The sequence below is a fragment of the Labrus bergylta genome, chromosome 18, assembly GCF_963930695.1.
Source record: "Labrus bergylta chromosome 18, fLabBer1.1, whole genome shotgun sequence".
NCBI lineage: Eukaryota > Metazoa > Chordata > Actinopteri > Labriformes > Labridae > Labrus > Labrus bergylta.
Genome location: NC_089212.1, coordinates 3,664,297 through 3,683,395, shown reverse-complemented (window position 1 = coordinate 3,683,395; position 19,099 = coordinate 3,664,297). Strand labels below are relative to the sequence as shown.

Here is a 19,099-nt window from a genome sequence, read left to right as displayed (position 1 = left end):
TTATTGACAGCACAACATGGAGTTTAGTGAAGAAGATGAGATGAGGGGAAGGGAGGAGGTCTATAAATGCAAAGAGCCACAAAAGAAAGAAACAGGATACAGCTGGTTCAGTAGGGAAGGATAGGATAGGTAAGGATAAGTAAGCTCAAAATACACATTCAACAGAATAGATAAGATAAATAAAAACAGGGGGTATATACAAGAACAAAATGAATGATGACGTTAACTATGCAGGGAACTGAGACAGTATTTGCAGAGAATGACAAGATAAAGTGACATTACGGAGAGATGCTCAGAGACTGGGGGGAGGAGAAAGTAAAGAAAGCTAATAAAGAGTGAATACGATTTTTCAGGTTCAGATTTAAAAATAAGCCAGTGCTATTATGGAAAGATTAAAAGTATGGCCAATTTGAACCTTTGTGCCACTCTGTATTTCTACTAGGCTATTACAGTATAGGACTTTAATGGAAATTGTGTTGTTTTAACTCAAGTTTATTTGACTGCAAGCCATAGATAAAGCAGATGTTACACATGAGCTCATTCAATATTTTCGATTTCAACTTTCAACTTTTTCGGCTGTGAACTATTACAATAAAACTATTCTATACAAGTCTATTTGTTTGTTGTATTAACAGATCAACAGTTTCATGTTGATTGGGTTATTTTTACAGTCTATGGTTAGAATAGACGAAGCTGTTGAAATAAGCCATAATATTTAAACGTCGCCTGAACTCACATGCAGAAAGACAGGTAATGCTAGTAATCATTCTTTACAGCTTCTTTGTTGAACAGTTTCTCACCGATTCATGATACGTTTCTTTAGAGAGAAAAAACACACAAAGAACATATTCAGGGAGCCTAGCCTTGGACATTATAAAGCAGAGGACCTAGACATTTTTTTTTTTTTTTTACAAACAGACCCTAAGGATGAGAGTTAGGATGTTTTGTGTTGAGTAAAATAAATCAGCAGTGGCTAGTCGTAACACTGCTTAGAGTGAATCAGTCTAATTAGAATATTTAAACCTTCATATTAAATCTCTCTGGAAAAGTCAAGTGATGATCATGCACATATTGAAAACCCTACAGAGACAGCACGTTTATTACATTGTGGAGAGTCTTTTGAAACGGAAAATCATTGTTTTGTGTCGTGAGAGTTACAAATGACCTTAAAAACCACACTGGGTAAAACCACATGCATAAAACGCCACTTGTGCAACGCAAAGGAATCCCCAATCTCTCCTAATTACCGAGAGAAAAAAAAGCTATTCCGTCGCTACGAGGAGGCTTTGAAGGCATCACGACGGATACTTTGTTGTCTCCGCGGCAGCAGCATCCAATGGGAGGGGCGGAGCCGCCGACGTCTCTAATGCGCATGTCCTCAGATGGCCACACGTGGTTCGTGTAAACCACGCACGCAGACTCAAGCAGTGCTTCAGAAATGGCGGCCGATGGAGGCAGCTCTTCACTGCAGCTACCCTGCGCCTTTTCACCTAAATCACGACAGTACTTAGCGCTGTGTGCCCAGGATGGCAGACTGCGCATCTGGAACACAGACAGTAAAACACTTCATCAAGAATATGTGCCTTCAGCTCATTTGAGCGCCACCTGTATCTGCATAGCTTGGGGACCATGCCGGACAGTCAAGGTACGTACGTATGCTCTGGGTATCCCTGCTGTTAGCTACAGCTGCTAGCAAGGCCTTAGCAAACTGTCTGAGATATAGTTTAAATATAGAGGTACACATAGCCTAACAAAATAATAGTCACAAAGTATATTCCTCATAAAGCGCATACCCTGCTGCTGTATGCTAATGCAGAAGCTTTCTCCTGTATGACAGATTTGTTTAGCATGTTAGCTGTTAGCTTCACCAGCTGCGCAGGACGCACATGTTGGTCCCACATGGTATTCAGAAAACATGGGAAATGTCTAAATTGGATACTGTAGGTTAAACAAGCTCGATAAAATATTAACATTTGCCTAATTAAATAGACCCAAATGTTTCGTATTATGCTTAGACTGGTCTGCTGTTTGCAAAGTCGTATAATAATAATAATTGGCCCGAAGCTGCTGAAGCCTGTGTGCCTCCATGACACTTCTGAAAGGAGAGGCTCGAGAAGTTTTACTTTGTGTGGCATTTTCTTAAAGGTTACTATAACGGGGGGAAAGTAAAACTGAATCATACGTGTGTTTTTATACTGTCAGTATGTTGTGTCCGAGATGTTTTTCACAGTCGTACTGTCCACGTTTGACCTGTTTGTTAAGTTTTCTCGCTTTTAAAGGAACATTTAGTAACAGCCAGTTGAAAGACACCACTTTGCTTTATTTACTGTCATTGTGCAGGTGAAGAAAGTGAAATTAGTGAAGAGACTGAAATCTTACTACAAGTTACCTACTGTACGTGTGTTAGTGTGACCAACACACCTCTTAGTCTGGTTATTGTATTTGGGGTCAAAGAAAAGGTAACATGAAAGATGTGCTTCCAGGAGGGACCTCAGAGGAAGAAGAGGAAATCGGAGGCAGGACAGGTGGAGGAGAAGGCAGACCTGTTGGCGATGGGCACAGCAGCGGGTACTGTTCTCATTTACAGTACAGCAAAGGGAGCGCTGCACTGTACTCTGGTGAGTCTGAACACTGAACACAACATGGCTCATGCATTGTATCCTGCAGAACAGTTACAACTACAACGAGAGCTTTTTCATTCATCAGGGGTTCCCAATCTGTGCCATGCTTTAGCCTTTAGCACGAATCCAGAACTTGCTAAAATCTTTCAAATCCTTGTACATTACGATAGAAATATCAGAAATTAAACATACAACTTTATCAGTAAATAAAGCATAATAATTGCATTGTTTAGTTATAATGTACAGGACAATCCTGTTTAACTGCTGCTCACTCTCACATTTTCTGTCCCTGTCAGGATGGAGGCCACAGTGGAGGAGTGAATTGTGTCCAGTGGCACCCTGATGACAGTTTATTATACAGCGGCTCAGATGACACAAACATCATAGAGTGGGACCTGCAGACAGGCAAACCAAGAAGGTCAGTGATTCTTTAGACAGAAATACACAATGGAAATATATAAATGTAAATATAGGCGAGCTTTCTGTTTATGAATGAGACCAGCGTCTCAAACTGACTTTATTTCAAACAGATTTGTGACATTTATCCTCTTGTTAGAACTCAAACTGAACTGATGATAGTTTAATTAGTAAATCTACTTCACTTATAGAGCGCTTTTCTAGTCTTCTGTCCACTCAAAGCACATTTACAGAACATGCTACATTCACACTGAGTGAGTGATACTCATCATTACTACTCACGTTTACACCCATGGCTTTTTATTTGGGGACATCTTGAGGTCCAGTTTCTTGCCCAAAGACACTTCAACATGTGGAGCATAACAAAACCTCTAACCTAAAGAGCGAGAGAGAATCCACCGTACCCCTGATCAGCTCAGATGAAGAGAAAATGAGGGGTCAGATTTTCTTTGACACATTGACCACTGCAAGTGTGACGATGTTCAGTATTTAGTTTGTCTCTAAGACAGAAGATGTGTTAAATAGTGATGATGTAATTTACATGAATCCATAGTCATTCACAATCTTCTTAAAACTTTCTAGAAAATACTGAATTTTCCGTCATGGCAGGTCTCACCTCTTTTGGATCTGTCAAAGATAATCTCTAACAGTCGTTGATGATTTGTTGTCCATTAAGCCTAAATATAAAATATTTTAGGACACTGTGGTGGAGTGAAGCCCAGTGTCACTGAGGATTTTTCATGTGTGTAATCCATTTATTACCTGGAGTCAGGTGTGAATATTCTCATATTATGAACATTCTTTTTTTAGTGCACATCTCATTGTTTCTTAATTATTTCCCTCCCTCGTCATCAAGTTTAGCTTCCAAACTTTCTGAAAGCTTAAGTGAATGAGGTCCTTTCTGAAGCAGCAGGGACATTTTGGAAGTTTTGGTTATCTGATTAATGCTTTTGACATATCTGACTGACACAATCTGTAGAGCGTCTATGTATCAGCCATTCACCTCTTGCTGTTTTAGAATCAATTAGTGACAGATTTCTAAATCAGTGAACTTAATGAGCAATTGGTGAAAATCCTGGTCAGAGCCAGTAAAACATCAGAAACCTTCTTAAAGTGTGATGCAGTGATTTTTGTGAAACCTTCAGCTCATAGCACACACTATAGGTTGTCTTCAGGGAAAAGAGTAAATGGATTTGGACTCGTAGATCCCTCTTCTAGTCTGCAGTCTGTTCAATCCTGCTTTTACGCTACATGTCACATTGATCCAGCAGAGGATGTTATGTAAAATGCCCATCAGTATTAACTCATCCCATTCATAGACATGGCTTGTGTAGCAGTGGGACCAGATTGCGAGTCGGTGTCTTTCTTTAAAGGCTTTTTATGTGATTTTTTTGATCCAGCAGATGTCGCCCTTGAGCACCAGCATGAAACCAAAACAACTCGCGCTGCATTGTTGTGTTAGCATGCTAATGCTAGTGATCTTTATTATGCTGGTATCTTCACACTGCATGTAAATTTACCTGAAATGAGCGTGATCTAGAAACACAGTTAAGCAGTGAGTACAGTATGTTATTCTTCTTTTCTCTAGTCCCTCAATTAAACAACTTTTATACATGAGGGGAGGAGTCAGCCGGCCGTCCCGCCGATGTAAACAAACTGAAGATAGGACTCTGAAAACTCTGAAAACATCACAGACAGTGGGACTCGGGTGTTACACCCATTGTAGACAGTCATGACTCAGAGTTATTTTCAGAGGAGATACTTGATTTATATTACATTTAAGTGTGAACAATCACATATAAAGCCTTTAAGACATTTGAACATGCAGCCGGAAGTGAACCTTGACTTTCGGTTGAGACACACTGAGACTTAGTCGAACAAAAGTATAAAGGCATGGTTACTTTGGCAAGTCCATAATTATCAATGAAACTAGCTGTACCAGTATTTAGTGTCGAGTATGCATTGTGGAGATCAAGGCTACAAATGAAATAAATGGACTTGTATAGTGCTTTTTTTAGTCTTCTGACTACTCAAAGCTCTTTTACACCGCAGGTCACACCTTAATGATATCTTTAGCTTATCAAACTCCTGTTTGATAAGCCTTCCCCCTAAATGTATACTCTCATGATCTCACAGTTGTTTTTGCGTTTCTTCCACAGTAGGTGGAAGGCCGACCGTGCAGCAGTGAGCAGTCTGTGTGTGAGCCCTGATGGCAAACTGCTGCTTTCAGCCGGTCAGGTTATCAAGATGTGGGACTTGGACACCAAGGAGGTGTACAGGGTGAGTATTGTCTGGAATCTTTTCATTTATATTTGAAGATTTATTCAGCCTCGGCCAACTGTTCTGGGGTTTCATGTCAATGTGCTTATTTATGCTTTTTGATCTCATTTGTTGTTACTGGCACTGACGTGGTCATGCACTGAACTCTAGATGTAACCAAGTAATCCAAAATCCTCTAAAAAGCCCCTACATTAAGTTCAGAGGACTTTATTTTAACCTCAAAGGTCCCATAACTGGGACTAATCATTGAGCGGTTTTATTTGTATTTGTTTCGATGAATCAGATAAAAGTCCTTGATTAAAAATAACAAGATTAATTCAAAATGACAACAGTCTGCATGTGCTGTGAACAGCTCTGAGATGCAGTGAATGACTTGATAATAATTTGACACACCGACGCGATTGTTAAATCAGTGACCAACACTTAAATGATCGATATTAATAGTTTTTTTTGATGCAGCCCTTCAAATAAATGTAACTTCAATTATTTTACTATTCTGATGAATCAATAGCATGATCTATTTTCAACTCTGAGTCCAGAACCAATGTGTTTGGATTTATTTGTTCGTAGTGCTCCGATACTTGCATTGAGTTAGATATCTAAGTATGAAGTTCAGGGGCTTAATGAGCATTGAGTCTGTGGGTGAAATCCCCAAAATGATTCAAAATGGCCGCCAAAAAGATAGTTAAGGGCTGTCTCGTTTTCCTATGTCAGTAGACTTCTCAGCCTAAACTTTGGGGTTTCAAAACATTGTTGTGTATGTAGAGAACGACAGGATGAAGAGAACTTCAAAGTCCCTGTGAAGTTGTTTTTAGGATTAAAGGTTTGGGCGCTCTGGTTGGACATGGAACTTTGAAGAATCTAAGACGATTTTAATTTAGAGAAACAAAGACGGTTTTTTCCTGTCAAACATCAGTCTGACCTCTTAGCAGAGTAGATTTAATCTGTCCTGCCTTTGTCCCGGTTGTTCTCCCTGCAGAAGTTCACAGGCCACTCCACAGCTGTGACGACCCTCTGCTTTGCCACCACGCGACCTCCCGACAGCAACGGCCTCTACTTCCTGTCTGGCGCTGCACATGATCGTCTTCTTAGTGTTTGGTAGGTTTCACACTGACCAGTCGGTGCACATTTCCAGTCAGAGTTACTGGACTGCTCTCCTGGCAGGTTGTAAACCGCATGCTTACGTTTGTAGAATTGATATGAAGTTATCTCTCTATAGGCAAGTACGAGAAGATGGCAAGGACAAGAACTCGGTTGTTTCCTTCACATTGACGGACGAGCCTCAACACATCGACATCGTCTCGTCCAACAGCAAGGACGAGGTCAGAAAGGAGAAATGTCTTAGTGTGAATTCAGGCTATAATGATGCATGTGAGATGTTTGCAGGCACGCCGCCATGATGTCTTTATTTTGTGGATTTATGTGACCTTCTATAACTTATCTGAATGTGTGTGTGTGCTCTGTTTGTCACAGGCTGTGAGGATGGCAGTGGTGTGTAAGGACGGACAGATGCATCTCTTTGAGCACTTTTTAAATGGGTGAGTCTTTGAAACACTCGGTCTCATCAGACACACTCTTTTTCTTTATTCACTACTTCCTGTGCTCATGAAGTGTCTTGTCTAAACATCTGTCCCTGCAGGCCCTGTAAGAAGCCGTTTTCACCCTCATGTACGGTGCAGATGTCAGACACAAAAGACTCCCCGATGCCGATCCCGCTTCTGGCCGCCGCTCTCGGAGCTGATACACGGAGCGTGCTGCTGACGTACGGAAACCACCTTCAGCCGGTCGTGGAGAGAGTGGTCAGTACTTCACCTTTATTATAATCAAGCTGTGCAAACCATGGTGCTCACTGTTCTTTACAGGTTGTACTCTGGTGTTACTTTGGAGAACAAATAAATAAACTTGTGTAGTAAGGTTATTACCATTTTATTTTTCCCCATTAGAAGAAATTATGTTTTTTTTTTTTTTGAGAATATCAGAAACGTGGTGGTTTGTTAAATACAATCTTCTATTTTAAGAGATCAAAGGTCACAGAGTTTTTTTTCACTGTATTTAAAAAGTGTAATTTAGTATGAAGCGCTTTTATTTTGACCAAAATGATTTTATATTTAAGCTTCATGATGAGGAGATTTAATGAACAGATTAATCCACAACTCACCAATGAGTCACTAAGGAGATATGATAGGTGTAAAACATCACGCAGTATGACAAATTGAAATGGTTTTCCTTTAACTGTCATTTTCTTTGAGCACCTCATGTCGTTCTGTTGACGGTTGAATTTTTAAATCCAGATGTTTTTGTGTTATTCTTAGTGATGACACGTTCGATTCACCTGTCATTCTTCCTCCCATCTCTCCAGGAGATCAACACCGCAGAGAGACACATCTGCCTGACCCGGGATGTTCAGACCACCTTGTCTCTTTCCATGGAAACCACTGTTTCCAAGGTAACAATCAAGTCTTACTTTTTTCTTTTTTTAAAAATATCAATCAAGAGGGCTGGTGTATTCTGGGCATGTTCCTTCAAACCTTAAGTTTCCAGTCATGTTCCCCTTTAGCTAATTTATTCTGTGCCTGAAGATGACAACCAACATGTTTCCCATTCCAGGTGAAAACCCCAATCGTCAACGCCAAGAGCAAAGTGTTGGTCCCAGGGCTTCCCGGTCATCAAGGACCAGTCAAGGGAACGGAGAAGAGGAAAAAAGACACAGACACCAAAGAGGTACAGAGAGCGCTCCACTGTTGTTCACTACGTCTCTGTTTCTTATTCTGATGGCTTCTTTGGCTCAGACTTCAGAGTCCTTCAGACTTCTTACGGTTTGCTTTGTGGGCTTAAGGCAGCAGATGATTTCAGTATAGAAAAATATTACACTTGACTGGAGTGGTTTTCAGGTCTTGATAAATATAGAACACGAGGATGTGTCCAGACTTTCACCCCTCTTCTTTTTTTCTTAAATAGAAAAATGAGACAGGCAGTAAATGAATAGATCTCACAGGCAGAGTGTTATTTATGACTTTGGAGCGTGCAGCCAGCATAGAAAGTATTTACCACTGTGTGAGGGAGCACGGGGGTTACAACCCCTGAAGGCTCCTGCCAGAGTAGGTTCAACATAATCCAGGAAGTAGGAACTGTAGAATCAGTGTATGATGCACTTTTAATACCTATTTTTTCCATTGATAAAGTGTGCTGTGTCTCAAACACTACACACACTCGTATACCAGAGTGGAGTGCAGCCACTGCTATCACACACTGCACGCCACCTGACAGGATTGGTAATTCATCCCCATTCACTGGTTATTACAAGCTGTGCTGGGGGAAAAAAGCGATACAGAGCAGGCTGGCTGCATGACTTAATAACATAATTTTCCCCTCAGTAGGTCATAATCAAACATTTAAAGAAAACTGTGACATTTAAAGCTTGTAGGACAGCGGAGGTGGGTTGTACGACTGGTGGTTCCGTACCTCACAACTTTCACTGCAGGCTCATTGCTCAACTAGCGTACTGTAGCTAGTAAGGGTTCAAACAACACAAAGTGACAGAAACTCACAGAAACTGCATGTTGTGGACTTCCATGAACACAATAGAAATGTTCACGCAGGTATACTGCAACTGGAGCGGTCATCACGTTTTCAACATCATAGTCTGACATAAACGGCTTTCTTCCAAGGGCTGTTTGACAAATAAAAAGCCTGACAATCTGATAGTAGACAAAGTCAGAATTCAACGTCCAATATCCATGTGTGTAATGTCAGGTACAGTTTTCACTTGCAATTCTGAAAATGTGAGTCCATAAAGTTGGGATTTTGAAGTAGGTTGAAATAAGCTTTGATTCATTTTGTAGTTGTCTGAGATATCATTCATTTACCTTGTTGCCTACTTTCATCAGCAACTTGCACACGCTCCATTTTAATAGCTAATGAAACAATTGACTTCTCAAATCCTTTTTTAATGTTGAACAGTTTTTAAATCTGTTCAGTGTAATATTTTTCTATACTGAATCTTAAATCGGAATTAACAGCCTGATCTGACATCTTCCCATTCCCCCCCAACACCTCTGTTCTGCAGTTGTCGATAGCAGAGCGACTCGGTGAAATCGACCTGTCCACAGTCTCTGCTGTGAAGGGAGCGCCTAAAGGGACCGCCTCTTTACAGACGGACAACTTTGCAGTTCTGCTGGTGCAGGGCCTGGAGAGCAGCGACGCCAACATCCTCAATGTAAGAGTTGTTCCTCACAGTTTCCGATCTGGAATCAAACATTCACTTTTGTAAGATATAAACTTGATGAATTCCCCTCGATTCTGCTCATCAGCCATTCAGAAAGTTAAACCGGAAAATGTTCCAGCAGGCAAAACTTTGAATGATTTGTGCATGCACATTTAAACTCAATTCCCAAAGCATCATTCAAACCAAGTCTGAATATTCAAGTTTTCCATTAAGCAAGCTGACCTGGACGTCATGAATTTTAAACTCGCCCTGGGAACCTCTGTCTATAAACGATCATATTTTAATGGCTGTTTTTATTCCTTTCCCTCTTGCAGAAAGTTTTTCAAACTCGCAAAGAAGTGGTGATAAAGAAAACGGTTGCTCGGTTACCCCTCCCTGCTGTCTTGCCTTTAGTGGAAGAGGTGAGTTCAAGTTCCTGTGAGATGAACCAAAAAAACACCAACAACTGCATACTCTAAAAATGTCAAGTCTCTTCGTCTTGTTGTTTGAAAACCAGACTTCTTTGAGCTGCACTGACCTCCGCAAAAATGTTGTCACACAGTTCAGAAGTGAAGTTTTGTAAACTCTATTCGCAGCCTTTAACCAGCGCTTCATCTCCTTTTCTGTAGATCACAAAGAGGCTCCAAGGGCATCCTTTCACGTAAGTCGAAGCTCAGCAGGCATTCTGTTTTCTTTAGTTAAATGTGTTTGTGCACATTTGATATTACCTTTCAGACAATGTGTGTATGTGCAATGTTCTCCTTTCCCATTTAGAACAGTGTGTTCTGTCATGTGTTTGTGATGGTCGTGTTTCTTTCCTCCTACAGGGCAGTGTTAATGGTACGGTGGCTCAAGGCTGTGCTCATGCACCACACATCATATCTGGCATCGGTGAGTCCACACTGGCCTCGTGTTATGCATGTACTGCTGATATAAAGCCTCCAGACTTGTTTTAATGTTTGTTGGCTTCTACTGTAATCCCTCCTGCTCAGATGTACACTTTAGGCTCTCTGTAGTGTGTTGGTGACTCCCAAAACATTGAGACACGGCCGCCGTGCAAACAACAAAACTTACATACACACACCTAGCATGCTTCTGTGTGTGCTTCTACCTTCTGTCAACATTTATACGGTCACTAACTCCACCACTGCCATTTTCATTTCCATTTATATTGCACATTTATTTATGCTCAAAGATAAAGAAACCTGTTTATCTCTGGGTACCCTTTTACCTTTACCATAGCCCCAACAAATCATGTGCAAGTCCATCACATGGATCATTTGGATCAGAGTTGATTTTGTCAAGAGTGAACCCTAACGTAACCTAATGCAAGTCCCATTCGAGGGTATAGCAACTATTTTAACACCTCAGCCTAATCTTTATAGATAGTTCAGAGATTTCTACAGTACATGGCCTCCACTTGAAGCTATGAGATAGTCTGTAATATTCGAGTTGACCCCTTTTGGTTGTTGCCAAAGTACATCCACTAAGAGGTCTTGGCTCTCGGGTCTGAGGGCCCCTCCAAATGTTTAACAATATTTTGGAATAAAATAGCTAATGATTTGGACCTTGTGTTAAAAAAGTAAGATTTTTCTATAACCAGAAATGGCCATTTCAACACTTTCTGCACTACCACCAGACTCCATTGACAGATTTCCTCCATGCTGAAAACAGGAATTTACCTTCACCTGAGTTTTTTTGTACTTTAATGTGAATTTTGTATCATAAAGGATGAGCTCACCATGGTTTGTAAACAATTTCACAATCTTGCAGATGAGTACAGTCGGTTTTAGAACAGCATATCCTGAGTTTTCAGGTCGAGTATCTTTGTGGTAAAAGGAAATGCGTAAATGAAGTCTTTCTCTGTAGTAACTAATGTGATAAATCATTTTTAAGAACAATTAATATCTCAGCAGAAATAGAAACCTCTTATACTCGCTGTTCTATGTACAAAGAGGGCCCAGACTTACTTTAGACTTTCTATGAACTGTTGTCAGCGGTTTAAAGGTGAAATGAGTCGACCGCTCTTCTAATATGCATCAGGAGGGCATTGTTTTATGGAGGAGTTGTACACCCTTGTTGTGTTTATCCGGCGCTGAAATGCATTTACCTTTAACTGATCCATCTGTGTATCTCACAGCTGCCAGACCTGGTTACCCAGCTGGGAGTTCTGTATCACATGATCGAGAGCAGAGTGAAGATGTTCCACAAGCTGACGAAGCTGCACGGGAAGCTGTATCTCCTAACGACGCAGGTAGGTGTCATCCTGTTCAAAATAATACTTTATTTTACCTTTCACTGTGATGGTGGAAGAATGAATTGAATGGTAGAGGTTGCTTAGATCCCCTCCTCGATGATGTGGCCAAAAGTACCATCAGAGTGCAAAATGTCGTCTGTTTGAAATGGAACTCTGAGACAAATCCTCTCAGCAAACAGGAGATGTCTTTCAGCTCAAACCGTCGACTGTGGGTGCTCATGGAGCAAATTATATTAGAGGTTAATGTGTTTTCCCTGTACAGTTTGTGCAGTAGAAAACGTACCGTCTGTTCAAGTGAAATAGGAAACCTTCACAGCTTGACTGACTCAGTTGGATCACATTTGGCTTTTTAATATAAAGCATTTTATTATTCTGGTTCATTGCCTCTTTTTCATCAGCCGAGATGAGTCTTACCTTTAATTTTTCTTTAGTTTTACCTTTAACTGCTTCACTATCCTGTGAGCTCTTGCTGGCGGTCAGTCAGTGAAGCAATGTTGACTGACTTTCTTGATTTTAATTTCTCGTCGCTGTAGGTCACCAAAGGGACTGTAGTTAGATTTAGATTAGATACGTTAGATCTATGAGGTGTTTTTAATTGGTTTAATGGACAGGAGAGTTACTTGTTTTGGAGAGAACGAGCACTGATGATGATATGGCCTCGGGAATGATGAACAATGAAGGGTTATTTTCAGCCTGGTTTCCTACAGTATACAGCGTGCCATGCTACTTTGTCTTTGCTTTACGAGAAAACAAAAGTGCAGATATACAACAGAGAAAATTAGCAAATACTCTCAGACTTTCTAGTAATCCATGACATCATAGGATTAACAGAACCAGCCATTAAAGTCTGTTTCAACAAACTACAGATACACAGTCTGCTTTTCTGGTGAAATATGTTTTACTAACTAACGTAGGTAGTTAACATTTTCTCTCACACATGATTGGGTGTATTTATGACAGCCTGCACTATTATTTTAATCAAACTTAAAAACGAACACATTAGCAGTCTTCTGCTTGCTTTGTTTCTCACCTTGAGTTTAGACGTTTGCTTTCCACCTCAGCCTCGGGCACAGCTGCCCCACAAGGATGCTTATTGTACCATTCATAGCTGTGACCTTGTAGAAAACAGCTCTCATCACATTTCTTGAGTGGATTGTGATTTGTTTATCAAAGTGAACAGATTCACATTCAACCTCCAATTTCAGAATCATTCAAAGGCTTCGCGAGACGACAGTGTGGTGAGAAATGTAAAGCATCTTTCTAGACAGCAATCATAACAACAGCCTAGTCTTTGTGACAGCAGATCAGGGTCATGGCTTTGCTTATCTCCACAGTCAGATTGAGGTTTAGTAAAAATTCACAAACTCAAACTGGATTAGGTGAGTGACAACATAACCAAAGAGAATCTGTGGCCTAATGAGCAAATGTGTAGGCAGTGGGGATTGGTTCTTAAGGGTATAAATTATTCTACTACTCTAGTACAGTAGCATTGTTTTTTGCAGCTTAACACGATATTCAAATTGGGCCCCTCCTCCTTGGCTCGTCGCCTCCAGAAGCACACGCCCTGCTGCAGGGTTAGCGTGTATGTTTACAGCTTTTACCTACACTGCAAGCTGACTAAGAATGTTACATCTACGTGAAGGAAAAGTCGATCATTTGAGCAAGCTAGCATGAGCTAACCAACAGTGTTTGGAATCTGCCTGTCCAACAGAAAGCAGACCAGCTCAACATGCATGGTTCACCCTCGTTTAGGAACTAGCTTTTTCCATGTGGTGTTTCGCCTTACTATGAATATATTTACTCTAATTTGCTGAATTTTATCCACTCCCAAACTCACCTGTGCATCGTCAGTGACTGGTGGAAACGCAGGCTGTTAATGATTAATCGATTAATTGGCGTTAAGAATTTTACAGTACGATAGTTTATCATTTAACCGGCGTTCACATGCAATACCATTTTATACCAAAGGATGTTGTCCGTCACCTTTGCAACTCAGAAAAAACTACTGAAAAAAAAACTAAGAAAAGTAAGGCAAAAATAAAGCAGCCAGCAGAGAGTGTGTTTTTCTGCAGCTGGATTTATTATGAATAGACTGCACAAATGACTCAGCCCTGGTCACGTAGATGTGCTCATCTGTCTTTAAAAAAAAAAAACACAACACTACGCCTTACTTATATTCTGGTGAGGACAGGCTCTCTGCGGACACGGTCACCACCACGTGTTTATGGAGGCCCGTAAGTGATGATTGAGCTTCACTACTGTTTTTATTAAAAAGCGACTGACCTTAAATGTACATTTGATGAGGTAGTAATGGAAGGATCAAGCATCCATACATTTTCTAAGTTAACTGTCTTAACAACTCAATAACTACAATAGCTGTCCTTCTCCGTCAGCTGCTGGTTCTGTTGCTTTGTCTGTCAGCAGCTAACTTGACTGGAGCTTGTTGGGAAAATATGCTTCAAGGCTTTATACTTGTGTAAAACTAATACAGAAGAAGAATAGAAAATGTTGCCTTTAGCTGTGTTTGTGTGTATGAATGTGTTCGAGGTCAGGGGAGATGCTACAACAGTTATTAATGATAACAATTCATGAAAAGTACAGATAAAGAACCTGTAACATAAAATCATGAATACTAAGAGCATTAATAATCTATCCCTGAGCCAGTTTAATACCAGGTTCTTGTGGTGAGATTTTAAAGTTTGTTCTTTGTTAAACAAAACTCCAGTTTCAGTTGTGAGGATGCATTTAATAAAAAAAAGAGAACACAGAGTCATCATCTTCACAAATCCTTCAGTGGAGCTTTAACACAATTCTTTCCTTTTACCACTAGGTGGCGACAGGTGACAGCAACACGGTTACAGATGTTGACCACACAGCTAAGCTGGTGTATGAGGAGGGTAAGTGTTTGATCTTTTTTTTTTTTTTTTTCTTTACACTCTGTCTCAGCTGTTTTTGTTTCTCCTCTGCTGGTGTCACATCTCTCTGCTGTACATTCATAACTCAGGTACACCAGTTGTCCCAGTAAGTATTCAGTGTGGCTGCTGACAGAAATAAATCATGACCTTATTTAAGTCTCTCAATATCTGGTTTACAATTGACTGGAGACCTTCTGCAGTGCAACAGGTCACACTCCTGTTGAAACCACAGATCAGCTGACTCTCATCACTTTGACTGACAGTTATTATCTTGTCAATTCACCTGAAGTCATTAGTCTCACGATGGCCGCATTGAACCGGGTCAGATTTATAGAGGTTGTGTTGCCCATCACTCAGCCACTCTTGCCGATGCACCGCACGCAAACACGACTCCTGTTGCCCGGCAACCAGACCAGCAGCGTTCAAATCCTCCCTGTTTGAGCGGCACAACAAGGCCCCGCTCTGTTCGCTCTCGTTTCTCATTACCGTACTGTATAAAACGCTTTATTGAGCCACATCGAAAATTGACTTTCATGAAATAATTAAGCCGCGCTTTTGTGTTCCAATACCCGTCAGTGGACCGCGATGTGAAGGTTCATTAATAGAAAAGTTCATAGAGGGAGCTGATGCACTGGAGGTTGTTCCAGTCCGGTGAGGCTGCTGCTGAACATCGGGCTCTGATGCTGGACAGAGACGAGAAGCCTCACTATTTGTGTCCGAGATGTTAGAGAATCTGGCTTTGAGTGGGTGTCTAACAACCATTGTGCCCATTATAGTTTTGCTATTTGCTCATATGAGAAGCATTAATTCTACTTTAATTAAACTTTGGCACCATGTGCTGGTATAATTACAGCTGCTGTTGAAAGGTCTGTCAAAATGCAGAATTAGATTTGGGTCTCTTTATATGTAGAGCAGGGTTGAAGCTTAATGTAACAATAAGCCTCTACATCAGACTTTAGTGAGTTACATTAATGCATGCTGGATCAGGATCTCTGTACATGACTGTCTCTTTCATTCAGACTCTAACTTTGACACTTCTTGTGCACAAACTGTTCACTTCTTTGATTACACTTAAAACAAAGAGATGAAGAGGACTTTGATTGCAATATTTTAATCAGAACAAGAAATTACCAACAATTGTGACATCATTATTTGTTTTTGAAATATAATTTAAGAATTGTTGTATCATCACAACCTTAGCGTTGGGCACCATGAAATGATTTGTCTGTTTATCTTCTTGGGGATTGGGTTTCAAACCAAGCATGTCTGCTGCCTTGAGAATCACCATTATCTCCCACAGTATAGTTGTGTCATGTGCAGGTTTACTGGTTAACAATAAACATAATCTGTGTGCACAGCAGTAATGAGGTGCACTTATTTGATATCAGATATGCTTTCCTGAGACTTAAGTCATGGATGGATGAGGACCTCTACTACCATAGAGAAATCATCAACCATCACCCCTGTCTTTTTGAAACGGTTACTTTGACTTTATCCAGTTCAGCCCCACACTCTTGTATCAGCCGACATGAGTCCTAAGCTTGAACCTTTTTTTCTTATCTGTGAAACTTCCATACTGTCAAGGATGATCATTCCCCAGCACTACTTTGCATATAAAAACGATTCTGTAGCCGATTAGAAAACGTCATGTTCTGTTGAGATGCCTGGCTGAGATGTTTAAATATCAACCATCCCTCCTGTTAACCCCCCCCCCCCTCTAATCTAGCTAATGGATTTGTTTTTCTTTGCTCTCTTTACAGAATCATCTGATGAAGACGAGGCCTCTGGTGATGAAGGTCTTCCAGATGAAGAGGACTCGGATGTAAGTAATGACAAACTGAGCAGTCATACAGATCCTAGATGTGTTACCATTGCTAACGTTTCACAGGAGACTCAACAGTTTGACAAAGTGGCCCCCTACTGCTGTTTGAAACAGTTACTATCCACCTCCTTCTGTCTTACAAAAGTGAAAAACAGCTGTTTTCACATATGCACTCCTGAAAAGTTCTAGAGAATTTCAGGATGCGTGCACCTCAAAACTAAACTTCTTTATATGGCCATGCGGGCATAAACAACATGAAGGAAACAACCACTCAGCCAAATGTATTTGATGTGTACTTAGATTTTTACAATTTGATCCATGACCTGTCCCATCGATTAACATTGAGGAGGTGGGCTTTATTACCTATACTGCACCAAGTCAGTAGGGGGAGCTCTAACTGTTTTTGCTCCACTTATGGCTTGCTGGATTGGCTTTTTTTTTATACAATCTGTTTAAAACATGCTGAAATTTACAGACTTTATTCAACTATACATTTTTGATTTCTGTAACAATTTTTTATTTGTTTTTTGCTCTTTCAGAACTGGGAAGAGGAGGAGGCGATGGAGGAGAAAATGGAGGACAAGGAGGAGGAAGACGAGGAGGATCCAGACAGCCGAACAGATTCCAAAGCTAACGGAGAGGAAGACATGGATCACGAAAACGAAAGTGAAGAAGAATGAGGCCGAACAAGGAGAAATTGAAACCATACATACAATGGACCTGAAAGAGTTATATATACTTTCATTTTATTTTCCTGCTTTTGATTTTATTACCAGAACAAAGTATGGTTTTACCCCCCCAAAAAAATCAAGGGACACATGTTGAAACGTGGGCAGCTGAGGCCCCCTGTCTCGCCACATTTCAAGCCACAAGGTCGGTCATGTCACGCCCTGTCTTTTCCCCCGTCTTGAGGAACTCATGCAACATTTTGGGGAGTCATACAAAAAAACATTCAGCAAAATGAAATCAAGGAAACTTCAGTCTGGGCATCCCAGCATCAAAACATGACAGAAAAGGTCATTTGATAAGGTTCCAGTTTGCTTCCACTGCAGTCTGCATTCCAATCTTTATATTGTTATATAATAGAAATAGTATTTAGTCTGTCATACGACCAGGTTAACAGTAGATGAGGCAGCAGTCTGTCTTTGATTGATTTATTCTAACCTTACTGTTCAGGCCGTCTGGAACACACAGATGCAAACACAGTGCAGGTACGGAGCTGGGATTTACCCCACACAGTCCAATATCAGCTGTTAAGTTGTACAGAATACTGCTCAATCCAGGGGGGAGGGGGGGCGTACCAGGCAGACCTTACATCATGTCCCCACACCATGTAAATCTCTATGTACAGTGAAGTGTTTGTATGAGCTCTTCCCTTTACAGTTTCCCTTCAGAAATCCTCGGGATTAAATGAACTCCTGTAAAGTCTCCTGAATGCTGTTCTTTTTTTTATTGTTTCCTGATTTGTTGCAGCCCTCTTGTTTTAACTTGATCTTTTCTGTGCATTTTTTTGTTTCTGGACATGCCCTGATGTCCACTGCTTGAACCCATGGTCACAGGGACGACTGAGGGGGGAAAAAAAGAAAATGTGAACTTTGCTCAAATAGGTGAATAAATGGGTTTTCCAAATGTTTGTGTGTGGTGGGCGGAGTAAAGTCCTTATGACACTTTGTGTCTAATACAGGTAAGCTGAACAGGAGAGTCACTTTATTCAAATTCAGCAGATACTATGAGAAACACGTTGAAGCTGTGATCCTATTGTTTGTGTTCTAGACTAAATTGGATAATCGGGGAAATATCAGGTATGGTTTATGGGTTTTCAGAAGGTAAAATTACTTTTTTCTTTCAAATTCTTAAGCTGTCAAACACTTGGTTTAGTCCAGATTCATTAAAAATGTGTTCTCAAGACTCCACAAAGGAAGAGGTAAAAGACCTTACTCATTGTTATATCTACAACCCAGCATAAATCCATAAGCACGGTGCAAAGTTAGTAAAGGAACTTTTGAAAGGCAGAAACTTGAAAAGTGGGATAGGCAGAACAACACTTTACTTTATATAAACTAAAATGGAGAAATCAGCAGAATATCTGTTTTGTCTGATCCCCTGAATTCAATTAAAGTTGGTAAATTACAATAGTGTAAAAACCATTACATCCAATATGGTTGACAATGTCACCATACAACCACTATGGCCTATTTTCACCAAATATATTCTTGTCTAAATGTTGTGGTAAAATCCCCTGATGGGAGATAAATCCATATTGTTTGATTGTAGGACACTATATTGCTCGAGTGTAATTACATGTCAGTAAGGATCACGCTTAACTCCATTAAGATAAAACTAACAAACGAGTAACAAGTAGACTCGGTCGTTGTTTGTCGTCATCCTTTGTGTCCTCTATCTTGTCAACTCTTTGGGACTGTCTCCCATGCAATCGATGACACTGATTCATGCGGTGCTGAAATACTTCCAAACATTTTGTTTCCTACTGAGAAAATTCACTTCAGGTACCCACTGTGAAAAAGACGACTCAGGAAGTCAGAGGAAGCAGAGATACACAACTTTCATGATGTTACAGACGTG

The 19,099-nt window shown here is 40.5% G+C and overlaps 1 protein-coding gene across 1 annotated transcript; it reads left to right on the top strand.

Moving 5' to 3' along the window:
- Positions 1-1,407: 1,407 nt before the first annotated feature.
- wdr43 (WD repeat domain 43) lies at positions 1,408-18,149 on the top strand. The gene is made up of 18 exons (XM_020641604.3): positions 1,408-1,645; positions 2,484-2,618; positions 2,918-3,039; positions 5,198-5,318; positions 6,298-6,416; positions 6,538-6,640; positions 6,792-6,856; positions 6,958-7,117; positions 7,678-7,764; positions 7,926-8,039; positions 9,385-9,534; positions 9,858-9,944; positions 10,152-10,183; positions 10,350-10,413; positions 11,663-11,776; positions 14,610-14,676; positions 16,455-16,516; positions 17,056-18,149. Exons 1-18 carry the CDS (start codon positions 1,439-1,441, stop codon positions 17,194-17,196), a joined length of 1,950 nt encoding a protein of 649 aa, XP_020497260.1. The 5' UTR covers positions 1,408-1,438; the 3' UTR covers positions 17,197-18,149.
- Positions 18,150-19,099: the final 950 nt, after the last annotated feature.

Bases quoted from the DNA above. Each gene is read 5' to 3' on its own strand.
- wdr43 (XM_020641604.3), top strand. From the start codon at position 1,439: ATGGCGGCCGATGGAGGCAGCTCTTCACTGCAGCTACCCTGCGCCTTT. The intron at 9,535-9,857 runs GTAAGAGTTGTT...TCCCTCTTGCAG, and splicing joins GCGACGCCAACATCCTCAAT to AAAGTTTTTCAAACTCGCAA. The intron at 14,677-16,454 runs GTAAGTGTTTGA...CTCTCTTTACAG, and splicing joins TAAGCTGGTGTATGAGGAGG to AATCATCTGATGAAGACGAG.